The 15,360-nt window shown below is 42.5% G+C and overlaps 1 protein-coding gene across 9 annotated transcripts in view; it reads left to right on the forward strand.

The window, feature by feature from the left end:
* Nucleotides 1–262: 262 nt before the first annotated feature.
* Nucleotides 263–15,360, forward strand: part of LOC124002879 (trafficking kinesin-binding protein 1-like) — a 68,278-nt gene continuing 53,180 nt past the window's right edge. For 3 of the 9 annotated variants that reach the window (XR_006833147.1, XM_046310674.1, XM_046310675.1), the window contains exons 1-4: nucleotides 266–480; nucleotides 645–816; nucleotides 2,785–2,935; nucleotides 14,975–15,316. Coding sequence is in view for 8 of the 9 variants with exons in the window: in XM_046310674.1 (XP_046166630.1) it covers nucleotides 15,256–15,316 (61 nt within the window). In the remaining variant the exon portion in view is untranslated. Of the gene's footprint in view, nucleotides 481–644; nucleotides 817–2,784; nucleotides 2,936–11,712; nucleotides 11,949–14,974; nucleotides 15,317–15,360 lie in introns of those variants that run through there. The other 6 variants (XM_046310673.1, XM_046310672.1, XM_046310671.1 and 3 more) reach the window with 5 other exon arrangements.

The following is a 15,360-nucleotide window of genomic DNA, read 5'->3' on the forward strand; positions in this document are numbered from 1 at the left end:
ATTCTTACTTTACAGCATTTTTTCATACCTGCCTAAAACTTTTGCACAGTGCTGTATATTTTGCACCCTTGAATATTATTACATCCATCCAATTTTATATTTTAAAAAATAAGCATGAATATAACCATAAATAATATCTAAGAAAGTCAATAAACAGCCTCAAAATGTAATATAGGAAGTAGGCCAAGCTTTTTAATCATTTCCATGCTTGTAATCTGCTGCCTTGAGGTTAACTGCTTCCTTTAACCTACTAGATGAATGCCTGATATGTCAGATATAGTATCATCAAAATGATCTATGGAGCAGCAGGACATGACTAAAATACATTTCATGTGACCGCTGGTTTGGCTGCCTCTAATTTGAACATGGCTGGGCTGCAAACTGCAGGGAAGTTACTTTTATGATGTACCCAGGGAACTTCCACTGGATTTTTTTAGGTGGTTTTCTATAATAATGTTTTGTCTGTTGAAATCAAACAAGGTATGTGTGTACATCTTATACTTACATGTTAGACACATTCTGAACACATTGACATTTGTAATACATACAATTTCACTAAATAGTTTTCATATTTGCGCATGAATGCGAGATTGTTGAGGTGTTCATCATGTCTGTTACTGTTCCTGGGGGGCACTGCTTCAAAGTATTCTAGCTAAGCAAGGAGGTTGCCCGTGAAACTACATGTTCCATAATGCTTCGCTTCCAAGATGACCAAATACAGACGGACCCAGCGCTTTGAAAGCCCGAAGTCCGGAGGAAAAGTTCCTGTCAAGTTTGCCTACAATGACCTTGAAGAACTTGGATAAAAGCAAATGCGTAAGTCTCTATAAACTTATCACCGTATGTCACAGTATTATCTGTTGATGGTTGCATGTAGGTAATTATCTTCTAAACAAAGCAATGTGTGACCAACTTGATGAAGCGAAGTTTCCATAGGCTCGCTCACATAGGGTGGGATCCCTGCCCTCTTGTTGTCGGTGGAAATGCAAAACGCCTGTGCTCTTTGAAAATGTTCTCAAAAGAAACACTTTTTTTTATCTCAGAAGTAGGTCACATTAATTCATTGTACACGACTGTCACCCTTTTCAGTTGCAGCATAGTGAATTAATTATCAGCAGAAAAGATGAAGAGAGATGTAACGTTAGCTAGTCAACTGGAAAATTGGCTGAGGCAAATCGGATCGTATCACGACATGATCTAATCTTCGTTAGGCCTAATTGACAAATGAATCGCACCCATCAGGTTGCCGACAATTCAAATCGATAATTAACATTTCCTTTTTACCCCAAACATGTCAATCTTTAGTTTACATGCAATTGATTCATAGTGGACGACAAATTACAACGGGATATAGGAAGACGGCAGATAAATATTGAATAGGATAGTTTACTAACAGGACTTGCCATGTTTCTGTTTGCAACATTGTTTCTGTTTGCGACACCATTTTTGCAATGTTTCAAACAAACAGTAAAGTTTGTCTTTGAAATTCCCCTACCGGTATAACTGTGGTAGGCTATAATTTTATGACTACTGTCAATGTGTTCTGTAGTGGTGTTTCCGTACCAGTCCTCTGTCAATGTGGCCATGTTTTGAAAACATTTATCAAAATAGGTGTATAAGGCCCTATTCTGTCATCTAATGCATATTGATAGTGTTAAACAACTGATGTTAGTCCTTGGAACTATCCAACACACCCTTGACACTGACTATACCAACCCTACATATTGATGGGTGTTTGCAATATACTGTAACACCTCGATACAGATACAATCAAGCGAGTTGCTGCATGTCAGATCCAGTCACCTCACTCTTTGAACGTCATAATCACTTTAGCCTAGGCTGTCTTGACTGCATCCTGTTGTATTAGCTCGGGACACAACAGGAGGTGGCGCTATAACCATCATTTTTTTTATGACTAAATAGAAATGCCCTTATATGGCAGCCCTTATTACTCAGAGCTGTAACTGAGAACATGCCTTTTTTAAAAGTTATGATACTTTTCCATAAATAGCCTAACAGTTCATGACCAGACAACTGGTTTAGAGTCTATGCCAAATAATGACGCCTCGGTAATCACAGATCTATGATGTATTCATGCCTTTCATATTCAGTGCATTCCTTTATTGCCCATTGTCTAGTGTTGCCCTACCATATGCCATCAGCATGTAGCCGAATCGTCCTAGTTTTCCGGTTAGTTTAATTGTCAAACTACAATGGACAATTATTTCTAAAACCTATAAGCCAGATTTAGAGAGCATTTTGGAACCAAACAACATGAGCTAAGTTTATCTTGGTTTGTTGCACGTCACTGGTTTCATTATGACCATATTTGAGCATTATTGTTTGTTAATCAGTCATCTTCTACTTTAGAAAAAACAATTCATTATAATAGCTGTAGGTAATAGATGTTGAACTTTAGCGTAATATAGTAGTGCATGAGTAAGGCATTTGATTTGGCTCGTGTACAGCCTTGTGTAGAAAGTGAGATGTCTGATTTGACTGATGCAAATGAATGGCTCTAATCAGAGCACCAGACTGAGGCAGATAGTATGACAGAGAGAGAGAGGGGAGAGGGAATTCCTTGCCTGCAGCTGCAATATGACAGGGTGTACAAGTGCTGACTCACAGACTCTTTCATTCTCACACACACACACACTTTGTCACACACACACTTTGTCACACACACTCTCTCTTTCTGTCCCTCCCCAACTCTCCATTATAACCCCACCTCTTCCCGCCTTCCCTCCCTCACTTACTCTCTCTCTCTCTCTCTCTCTCTCTAAGGTAGCTGACAAGAGAAGCAGCAGCTGTAGAGGCCATTGGATTTGACTCGGGCTCACTCACTCTCAAGGAGAGACTGTCCTACCAACAGTACCTGCAACCAATCAATGCAAGGATACTCCTAGCAGCACAGGAAGAACTGTAATTTACAACAGTAAGTGATATACTGAGTTAGTCAATAAATCGAATAACCTAATGTTATTAGCATTATTAGCATACCGTCTCTGCGTCTATGCTGCTGTAGTTAGCCTCTGACTCGGTTTGCGTTCATTATCCCTTATTTGTTGTTATTTTGAAGATCATAGAGGCTGAGGTTCACTTCATAGCTGATGTATTGTGTTGTCATGTGTGTATTGTTGGCCTTAGCTAGGTTGTGTAAGAGCCAGTCAAAAGGCCTTCAGAAGGACTATAGGCCTGTTGAACCACAGGTTGATTTGGTTGTAGGCCTGTTGAACCACAGTACTTGCAAGATGGGGTTAACATATACCAAGATACGGCATTTCACAAACTGATGCTGTGGTTGTACTTTATCAACTGTTTAACTGTTATTATGATGGTATGGTTTATCTATCCTAAGGTTGTGGCTGTGTTATTATAATGGCATGAGTCTGCTAATGTTGTGGCTATGTTATTATAATGGCATGAGTTGGGTAATGTTGTGGCTATGTTATTATAATGGCATGATTTGGGTAATGTTGTGGCTATGTTATTATAATGGCATGATTTGGGTAATGTTGTGGCTATGTTATTATAATGGCATGAGTTGGGTAATGTTGTGTCCATACCACCTGCCACCTGTTCTCTTGACTAGGGAGGCCTATATGGAAAATATTAAATATATAGAAGTATAGGGAAATATGTGTCTGGTGTGTGAGGGGGCACATGTCTGAAAGGATTTATAGTTTACCAGGCGTGGTATGACTGACAAACAACTGAAGGAGCTTTTGGCCAGACAGAGCATATGTAGTTGGCAGCCATTGCAGAACGTGTGTGTGTGTGTGTGTGTGTGTGTGTGTGTGTGTGTGCACTCAACACGTTCATTTGTATTTGTGTGGGGCCACTTTAGGTTGATTATTGACCTGTGACAACTGCCTCGTGAGCTGGCACAGTGGTTTCAGTTTGTAATACCGTCTTCCTACTAAAAACGTCGAGAATGTAACACGGTGTAGTCGTCCAAGGTATTTGTGCAGCGTCAAGTTAGCATGAGTCTGATTGCATGTTGTGTGAAAGTCTAGTTTAGCCACGTCGTAACTGCAACAATTCACACCAGCGCAGACCAAACGTGTGCATGATAAAGGATACAGTGCGTGCATTGGCGTTCCCAACTACCCAAACCATCAGCGTACTCTCTTCAAATACAACCATGTGTCTAAAATAGCAACTCTCTGTCTGTAAGCATATTAGAGTTAGAATGCCACTCTGCTAAGCTGGAATGGTCCTATTTGTCTTCTTAATGCCGAGTTGTGAATGACATTACATTGATGAGAATTACCACTTGACAGACATAATGATGACAGTGTGCGACTCTCAATCCTTCAACCTCTCATTCACTTGTAGTTTTTGTTCAGACTCTTGTCTCTAGCTACAGAGTGTGCAGGCTTTTGTTGCAGCCCAACACTGATGTCAAGTAATTCAACTGATCAAGGTCTTTATGAGTAGTAGATTGGTCCGGTCACATTAGTGGGTATGTTAGAGCTGGGCTGGAACAAAAAGCCTGCACACCCTTTAGTGTATTAGATCTGTAGGAGCAGGGCTAGTGACCTCTGGTCTACACAGAGAATCAGCTGAGAGTGTGTTGGTATTTAGGTTTAGGCATTTAAGGCCACTTTCTATTCACACCATAGTTGGAGTCCAGATATAGCTGCTCCAGTTGTCTGGGTGACTAGTGGGTTGTAAAAATAACCGGTATCTGTCCAAGTAAAGGTTCTCCTGATACACTGCTGTTGTCTCTCTCTTTCTCTCTCTTTTTGTGGCTCTGTGTCCTCTCACTCTGTCTCTCTGTCTCTCACGCCCCCCTTTCTTTGTCCACTTTCCCATGCCCTATACCTGCCTCTGTATCATAGCTGTATTCATTAGCTTGGAACAAATCTTCTGGATAGAGGTCATTCTTAAAGATGCATGCTGGTGTCTGTGTAGTATCTCTCTCTAGCTTTCTTACTATTTCTCTCTCTCTCTCATCCACTCATCCTGTTTTGTCTTTCTCTCAGACTATACCAAGTGTTTCCTCATTTGCTTTGTGGAGCGTTATCTCTCACCTCACATCCTGCCTTTTGTCATGACTCATGACAGGCTTGGTGATTTGCATTTTGCCTTGGTTTGTACCTGATCGAGGCCCTGCTCCTATGATCATGTCAATAGTACCTGTGGCTTCATCTCTGTAGATCCAGAGGCTTCAACGTTTATCCGGACTTTGGTTTCGTCTGTACCATCCATATGAAATGTCACAGTGGAAATGCACAAACAATGATCTTCAAATGCTTTGTCCTACTCCTTTCCCTCTCTATTCCCGTACCAGAACTAACACAATATACGTTTAAGAGACGCCACACCTTTATCAGTGAGGTGGTTGATAGACTGGGTCTTTATGGGAAATAGTACAATGAGGAAGTTAATGGTTAACCGAACAGTGCTCCCAGTTTGAGTTAATGGAGATTGCAGTGTTTGGGGTAGAGGTCGAACGATTATGATTTTTCAACTCAAATAGCGATTTATTGGAGGACCAAAAAAAGCAGATACCGATTAATCAGCCTATTTAATTTTTTTACAACAAAACTGAATGAACACTTTTTATTTGAACTTAATATAATACATAAATAAAATCAATTTAGACTAAAATAAATATGAAACAACATGTTCAATTTGGTTTAAATAATGCAAAAACACAGTGTTGGACAAGAAAGTAAAAGTGCAGTATGTGCCATGTAAAAAAGCTAACGTTTAAGTTCCTTGCTCAGAACATGAGAACAAATGAAAGCTGATGGTTCCTTTTTAACATGAGTCTTCAATATTCCCAGTTAAGAAGTTTTAGGTTGTAGTTATTATAGGACTATTTCTCTCTATACTATTTGTATTTCATATACCTTTTGATTAGTGGATGTTCTTATAGGCACTATAGTATTGCCGATCTAATCTCTGGAGTTGATAGGCTTGAAGTCATAAACAGCGCTGTGCTTCAATCATTGTGAGGAGCTGCTGGCAAATGCAGGAACGTGCTGTTTGAATGAATGCTTACAAGCCTGCTGCTGCCTACCACCGCTCTGTCAGACTGCTCTATCAAGCATCAAATCATAGACTTAATTATCATATAATAAACACACAAATACGAGCCTTAGGTCATTAATATGGTCAAATCTAAAACAAAACGTTTATTCTTTCAGTGAAATACAGAACTGTTCTGTATTTTATAGGACGGGTGGCAACCCTACGTTTTTAAATATTGCTGTTACATTGTTAGGAAGAAATGGTCTTCACACAGTTCGCAACGAGCCAGGCGGCCTAAACTGCTGTATATACCCAGACTCTGCTTGCACTGAATGCAAGAGAAGGGACACAATTTCCCTAGTTAATATTGCCCGCTAATATGAATTTATTTTAACTAAATATGCAGATTTCAAATATATACTTGTGTATTGAATGTAAGAAAGGCATTGATGTTTATGGTTAGGTACATTGGTGCAACGATTGTGCTTTTTTTGCAAATGTGCTTTTGTTAAATCATCAAATCAAATCAAATCAAATCAAATTTATTTATATAGCCCTTCGTACATCAGCTGATATCTCAAAGTGCTGTACAGAAACCCAGCCTAAAACCCCAAACAGCAAACAATGCAGGTGTAAAAGCACGGTGGCTAGGAAAAACTCCCTAGAAAGGCCAAAACCTAGGAAGAAACCTAGAGAGGAACCGGGCTATGTGGGGTGGCCAGTCCTCTTCTGGCTGTGCCGGGTAGAGATTATAACAGAACATGACCAAGATGTTCAAATGTTCATAAATGACCAGCATGGTCAAATAATAAGGCAGAACAGTTGAAACTGGAGCAGCAGCACAGTCAGGTGGACTGGGGACAGCAAGGAGTCCTCATGTCAGGTAGTCCTGGGACATGGTCCTAGGGCCCAGGCCAGTTGAAACTGGAGCAGCAGCATGGCCAGGTGGACTGGGGACAGCAAGGAGTCATCATGTCAGGTAGTCCTGGGGCATGGTCCTAGGGCTCAGGTCCTCCGAGAGAGAGAAAGAAAGAGAGAAGGAGAGAATTAGAGAACACACACTTAGATTCACACAGGACACCTGAATAGGACAGGAGAAGTACTCCAGATAAACAAACTGACCCTAGCCCCCCGACACATAAACTACTGCAGCATAAATACTGGAGGCTGAGACAGGAGGGGTCAGGAGACACTGTGGCCCCATCCGAGGACACCCCCGGACAGGGCCAAACAGGAAGGATATAACCCCACCCACTTTGCCAAAGCACAGCCCCCACACCACTAGAGGGAAATCTTCAACCACCAACTTACCATCCTGAGACAAGGCCGAGTATAGCCCACAAAGATCTCCGACACGGTACAACCCAAGGGGGAACCCAGACAGGCCGACCACAACAGTGAATCAACCCACCCAGGTGACGCACCCCCCCAGGGATGGCACGAGAGAGCCCCAGCAAGCCAGTGACTCAGCCCCGTAACAGGGTTAGAGGCAAAGAATCCCAGTGAAAAGAGGGGAACCGGCCAGGCAGAGACAGCAAGGGTGGTTCGTTGCTCCAGAGCCTTTCCGTTCACCTTCCCACTCCTGGGCCAGACTACACTCAATCATATGACCCACTGAAGAGATGAGTCTTCAGTAAAGACTTAAAGGTTGAGACCGAGTTTGCGTCTCTGACATGGGTAGGCAGACCGTTCCATAAAAATGGAGCTCTATAGGAGAAAGCCCTGCCTCCAGCTGTTTGCTTAGAAATTCTAGGGACAATTAGGAGGCCTGCGTCTTGTGACCGTAGCGTACGTGTAGGTATGTACGGCAGGACCAAATCAGAGAGGTAGGTAGGAGCAAGCCCATGTAATGCTTTGTAGGTTAGCAGTAAAACCTTGAAATCAGCCCTTGCTTTGACAGGAAGCCAGTGTAGAGAGGCTAGCACTGGAGTAATATGATCAAATTTTTTGGTTCTAGTCAGGATTCTAGCAGCCGTATTTAGCACTAACTGAAGTTTATTTAGTGCTTTATCCGGGTAGCCGGAAAATAGAGCATTGCAGTAGTCTAACCTAGAAGTGACAAAAGCATGGATTAATTTTTCTGCATCATTTTTGGACAGAAAGTTTCTGATTTTTGCAATGTTACGTAGATGGAAAAAAGCTGTCCTCGAAATGGTCTTGATATGTTCTTCAAAAGAGAGATCAGGGTCCAGAGTAACGCCGAGGTCCTTCACAGTTTTATTTGAGACGACTGTACAACCATTAAGATTAATTGTCAGATTCAACAGAAGATCTCTTTGTTTCTTGGGACCTAGAACAAGCATCTCTGTTTTGTCCGAGTTTAATAGTAGAAAGTTTGCAGCCATCCACTTCCTTATGTCTGAAACACATGCTTCTAGCGAAATCATCACCCGTTTGGTGAAGTTGAAGTAGGCTGTGATTCGATGATACATTAACAGGCACTTCATTGATTATATGCAAAGCAGGACAAGCTAGTTAAACTAGTAATATCATCAACCATGTGTAGTTAACTAGTGTTTATGTTAAGATTGATAGTTTTTTATAAGTTTAAAGCTTGCTAGCAACTTACCTTGGCTCCTTGCTGCACTCGCGTAACAGGTGGTCAGCCTGCCACGCAGTCTCCTCATGGATTGCAATGTAATCGGCCATAATCAGCATCCAAGAATCCTGATTACCGATTGTTATGAACTTGAAATCGGGCCTAATTAATCGGTCGACCTCTAGTTTGGGGGGACGTTGCTTTATAGGAGTGAGAGCTAAGCGTCTGTTAGAATACCTATGTAGACAGGGTGTGATAGATGTGGTGTCATCTGTTGGATGGGATGGTGTGTGTCAGTTTGTCTTCAAAAAAGAGAATGTGTTAAACATTTTTAGTAATTTAGCAGACGCTCTCATCCAGAGCGACTTATAGTTGTGAGTGCATACTTTTTCATACTTGTTCCTACCGGTCCCCCGTGGGAATCGAACCCACAACCCTGGCGTTGCAAACGCCACAAGCTACCAACTGAACCACACATTAATTGAGAATCTTTGCACCAAGTGACGGCTATTTTTTTTCCATTTGCAATTTCTAGTTTTCTTGTTTATTTTGTACTTTAGAGTAACCTTGGTTTTGGTGTATGAATGTATTTTGATATGTCACGGCAGTCTGTTTACAGGGGCGTTGACTTTGTCAGCGGTTTTAATCTGGTTAAAGAGAAATTTAGAACATGTATCGCGTTCCTCGTCCTCTGAGAAGCTTGAATTAGTTTTTTTTGTATTGGAATCAGAACTTTGTTTACTTTAAAGGTAGGCTCAGAGATATGATGTCGATGCAGAAAGTAAACGGCACAGTGGGCCAATTTCCGCAACAACTGAGAGCGTTGAAGTGAGGCTGTTTTGGTGCCCCGTCTACCACGCTTTAATACTGTGTGAGAGCGAAGTCTTGCATCTCACTTATCTCAATATCTGCGGTGCTGCTCGTGGCTACGTGATTTTGCCGAGTCCACCTTTTTAAATTGAGATATAATTTTAGTTGTAATTGCCTTGTGACTTGATGAATCAGGTTTATAGTGAAGGCAGTTCAGCCATGGTAAGTGTGCAGAAGGTTTCGTAGGCAATGTTTATTGTTTGGGGAGTGAACACTGTCTAGATACTCAACTGATACAACACAGCAGCTTATCTCTGACCATGAGACAGTGGCTAAGGTCATCTCATCAGTTCAGCTGTTTGAAATGTCTCTGCATACTCCTCACCCGCCTCAACCCATGTTGTCTGGCTGCTTGGCTCCAGAGATGTGTATAGTATTTACTTACATACTCAGGCCTGTTGCTCCTTCTGGATCATAGGCCCTCGACTATTTTAATAGTTAATTTTCAGCTTTTTATTAGTATAGTGTGTTGACTAATTATTGTCTTTTCTCAGAGGTTTGGTGGGTTTTTGGTGTCTTTCCCGCAATTTTAGTTTGAAGGCCTACCTAGTAGGAACTAATGTTACCTGTTCTATTTTCGGGGGGCACCTCTATTGCCATGTCTACACTTGACACTTACATGCAGTTTCTGCTATCAGAATACGAAGATCGTATTAAAAATTACGGGTCTAGACGCATAAAAGTCGCACTGTGGTCTGGGATGCATTGTGGGCAGGTTTCTCCTCAGTCTGGATGCAATCAGGCTACCTAAAGCGTAGTGGGTGACGTCATCAGCACTCTGCCCATAAGTCTCCAGAAAACGTGTGTTTTGGTACTGAGAGGCACCTTTTCATTATAATGCTGGAGGAAATACGTTCCTAGTGTGTGAGGAGCATGTTCGCTGGCCTCAAATGCTAGCCGGCTAGTTAATAGTTAGAAAAAAACATTTTCTTTTGGCTAAATTTATGTTCTCCTGTTTGCAATCCCTTTAGTTTTGCTAGTTGTTGTGTTATCATATTTAGCCTATCCTACCATTTGCAGAATGCAGTCTGGCATTTTAATATAGTGCGGGAAAAGGGAATCCGGACAAAATGTGGACATGGTGGACACATTTTAGTGTAGATGCATGATGTGTTCGGAATTCCGTGATCAGAACTCCATAGTCCGAATACAAAAACTGCATTAACTGTCATGTCTAGACACGGCCATACGGGAGCATCACTCCAAAATGAGGCCACTATAATTAGCCTGAACCACAATCATTAGAAAGGCTCTAATCTCGTCACCCATAAACTACATTTCATGTGCATGCTGGCTGTTCAGCCTATCAGGAGAGACTATATACGCTACTATCTCACGGCAGTGTTAAACTAGTGCTTGAACGATACCCATTATTTATCTACTTACCTATCAATCTGATCTCATTATCCCATAGTGCCCACACTGCCCCCCCTGGCCACCACAGTAATGGACTGTGTGGCACTGCTTGATGTAAATGAGGCCAGTTATGGGGTCAGTTACACCCTCAGTGAAAGAACGTTGAAGTTCTTAGATGGAAGCACTGTCTGGGTTCAGAAAACAAGTTTCATCACTGATGCATTGTATATTAGCTTGTGTGGGGCGGGGTGATCTGGCATAGATTTACTAAAGCGATCTCAAAGGTGTACTTTCCTCTTGTTGTTATGTGGAAGTCTTAAATGGTTTGACTTTGATTGTTCTAGCTTTTCCTGTTCCCTCTGGGGGGAAAAGGTGCGGATTTCGCTCTAGTGCAAAAGGTCTTGTAAATCTTGCCCCATTTTAGTACAGAGCCTTTCTCTGGTTTAAAAGCCTCTACCTTGAAGTTGAATAATTACGTACTTACCATTTGAATAAAATCCCTACTGGCAGAGGCATCAGTTGGGCTTCGTCACATGACTGAACTGTTGCCCGGGTGACCATGGGTCCAGAGTCCTTGGCCCTCTCAGCCAATTAGAGGCAAGATTTGCATTTGACAAGCTTCTCCCTCTCAGCCGGTTTGCAAATTCTGATTTGTTATTCAATCTGGTGGTGACAGGCTAAACCCATTCATCCCTTTCTTTCCTTTCCTAAGTACCCTTTTCTCAAGGGCCCCTCTCCTCCCTCCTGTGCCCTCTCTCGCCGTCTCAGTTTGCGCCCTCTTTCCTATCCCTTCCCACTTTCCTAAGTACTGTACCCTGCAAGTGTCCCTCCTCCCTCCTCAACCGTCACTATCTGTCTATTTTATACCCCCTCCCTCCCACCCTGCCTCGCTTCTTTCTGTAACACCCTCGTCTGCCCTTCCTTCCTCTCTCGTTCGTGTGTGACTCCACACACGTACACACCCCTTCTGAATGGCCAAAGAGCACCAAAGACGGGCTCTTCCAACCGGCCTCTACGAGTTCAACGCGAGTCCTCTGGAAGGTCAGTCGGACTCAGAAGGACATCCATTATTAGAGTCAGAGAGTTACACTTTTATTCGTGACTTATTGAAGTTCCCTTGGCAAAGTCTCCTTATTATTCCTTCACCTTTGGCGCTGCTCATCTTGGATGAACGGCCCCTATGCAACTGTAACACTTTAAGGTAACGTTTGAACTGCTCATTTACGTTAGGAAAGCCGTTTGCGATCCTTGACACTCAGATTGACGTAACTTTCCTTGTTTGAGTTACACCACGTAGCATACTGCTGTGCATATTGCTGTTCATTCCACATTTCTCAAGAGTAACTTGTGTAGGCTACACAAAAACAATCGCCTGTGTGTTTGATTATATCCTCATGGATATACTGTACTGAACACATCCTCAGGGATCAGACGTTTTTGGCTTTGCCCTTAGTGGCCCAGTCTTCCGCACCCCACTGTGTGTTTGTCTAGGGAACTGGACAATTGTTTTCTCACAGTTCCTGTAGATTCTCTGGACTGTTAATTTGCTGGCAGACCCCGGAACGAGGACCTGGTGGAGCCCAGGGTTGTACAGTGGGCACACTGGGCAGCGTAACAGGGTCTTTCCCTTGGCATTCTGCCTGGCCCAATGACAACCACACAGAGAAAGAGACGGGGAGATGGCCAATAACCATACTCGCTGGTGACCCCCTCTAAATGGGATACAAGGCTGCGCTTGGCTGGGTAGTTAATAGACCCACAATACAATGCCTGCCAACTTGGCCTTGGCAGCATGTAAATATGACAGATAAAGATATGACATGTCGTTTGTTTGTGTGTGTGTGTGTACGCACGGATGGGCATGCTCCATTTGTTTTGTGTGTGAGACTGTGCTGCAGGTTACCAAATGCCAATTGATTCCCCTCAATATCTTTTTATTTGTCCTTTAAGGCGTGGTAGTAAGACATTTATAATTGTATAATAACATGATATTTTGGAAGGCATCCATGCACCCTTATTTAGCATCCTAGTGAAAACACAAGTACTACTTATCATTCTTGTCAATAGACACGACATGCTACAGGACTACCAGACATTATGCATCATGGTGGTGGGGGTGGATACAGTAAAAGCCAGACCTAGAGTATGTATACGACCCTGCTGTATGTATACGACCCTGCTGCTCCCTCTGACAGCTGTACGTGGAGGGAGTGGATGGATGGATGTGGCAGGAGTGGCCAGAGCAATACACTCAGTTAATTAAGGAGGTTGGAGAGGGGGATGAAGGAGGAGAGTGTCATTCTCATCTGTCTCTTGAGTGGGTGTGTGGCGAGCTGCACACAGCTGAGTTAATATTTTTTTTTAAAATGTAACCTTTATTTAAGTAGGCAAGTCGGTTAATAACAAATTCTTATTTTCAATGACGGCCTAGGAACAGTGGTTTAACTGCCTTGTTCAGGGGAACGACAGATTTGTACCTTGTCAGCTCAGGGATTCGATCTTGCAACCTTTCGGTTACTAGTCCAACGCTGTAACCACTAGGCTACCGTCGTGCGCGTGCATGCGTGTGTCACATGTTTTGTCTACCCACATGCACGGTCAGTGCTTTGTTAAACCAAATAGTCCTCATATAAAATGTCCTCGACTCAGACTGCAATGCATAGCTAATGTATTGTATGATATCCACTGTCCTTTACCACTGACCTTGATATTGCCTATGTCTGATGTATCCAAACACTAACAACCACAATATGACAATAAAACTGGATGTGACAATTAGGACATTGTTAGAATGTCCTGAACCCCCCCCCCCCCCTCCTCGCAGCATTTCCTGGCAGACATGTAGATGAATTGATATGCCTTACAAAGAGGGACACTCATGTTTCTCTTTGCTTTTGTAAACGGTATGAATTAGCATTTTACTCCTAATACTATAATACAGGTTACAGCAAGCCTTAGCACGCAGTCCCAGTTGGAATGTACAGCACTATTTATTGTGCCTTTGTCAACATTTGTTTAGTAACTGTGTTGGTTTAAATGTCATAAGGTGGTGTGTTGTGCGCCGGTTGTAACGTGATCTGTGTGTAGCTAGGGTAACTCTAGCTTTCTGACCCTGAAAAGTCTGGGGAAAGGCCAAGCCTAGTGAGACAATTGGAGCATACATGGCACTGTACATGGCTTTAATAAGATTAAGATGCTTGAAAATTCGTGGTTCAAGTGTCTGAAGTAAATTTATTTTCAACTGGTCCTTAAAAGTGACCGAGATCTGTATGTCTTTTCACCAGGCTGTTATAGAAAACGAGAGCATCATTTCAGTGTCTCACCTGGAAAAACGGGTGAAATACATTTCAGTAAAGGGATAAGAGTTTTCCGATACACTAAAAACGTAAAAGACTATGATGTTGGTGAATTAAAGATGGTCGGTTTGAATTCATCTTTCTAACCAGGTTTCCATCCAACCTTTTTATGCGAGTAAAGTACATGTCAGATCAAAAATTTTAATGACAAGACTGATGGAAACAGAAAATGTTTAGTAAACTTTCCAAAAATAAACTAGACTAGGTGGGATCTTTTTGTCTGCAAAATGGATTATGCGTAAAATGTCATTGGAAGCTCTTTTATGCAAATATGAATATAATAATGGTAATGTCAAAGGTAACTTGGAGTCACACATGGAGTTTATTAGGCTACAGATTTAAATACATTATGATGAACTTCACAGGGTGGTGAAAGTGCAAGGTGATGAGCTTGATGCTCCTTTCCAATAAATACCCAAAGGTCTCACTCTGGTGACATGGTCATCAATGCTTGACTGCCGTTTGACAAATAAAAAATAATCTTGCACTTTTGTCGTAGATACAGTAGCCTACTGTATCTACGCTGTTGGCTGGAGAGCACGTGCCAATACCAGAGTTGGCACATGCGCTTTGTCACTCAATTTTTTGTTGTTGTGATAAACCTGTCAATGTAGTTGAAAATGCGATGGAAACCCATTTAAACTTTTATTTTTTATTCAGTACATGGGAACTTAACTGCAAAATGTATTTTGATGTGCATTACGTCATCACACACCTTTCATCTGCAACAAGTCAATTTGATGGAAACGCATCTCTGGTGGGAAAATGCGCATAGTGTTTTTATGCAGATTTTTAGAATATTTGCATGAAAATCTGTTGCCAATTGGATGGAAATCTAGCAACACTATATATTTTTTCTCTCCTCTCTCAGACCAGCCCTGGTACCAGATGTGCGATCAGCCTGCTGTTTCTCCCTGATCCACCAGGGGGCCTCAGTCACTCACAGAGACCAACCCTGAGTCCTCCACCCTCACCCTGAACACCCTGGCCCCAGTCAAGCTGTCCCACCCTCATCCCTCTCCATCTCCTCCTCATCTCTTCTTCTGGCCCGCACACTCCCCACTGGACCCCCTGTTGACCCTCTCCCTTTATAGGGGGGAGGCGTCCGGGGGCCTCGATGAGGAGACCCTGCCCCTTTATGAGGGCCTTAATATGGATTGCGACCTCCTGGAAAGAGTGGATAGGGGAAGCCATGATGTGTCCACCCTCACTGGTAGGTCACAGTAAATGAATGTAGGAGATGGGTTGTAGGGGATT

The sequence above is a fragment of the Oncorhynchus gorbuscha genome, linkage group LG18 (assembly GCF_021184085.1).
Source record: "Oncorhynchus gorbuscha isolate QuinsamMale2020 ecotype Even-year linkage group LG18, OgorEven_v1.0, whole genome shotgun sequence".
In the NCBI taxonomy this organism is placed as follows: Eukaryota; Metazoa; Chordata; class Actinopteri; order Salmoniformes; family Salmonidae; genus Oncorhynchus; species Oncorhynchus gorbuscha.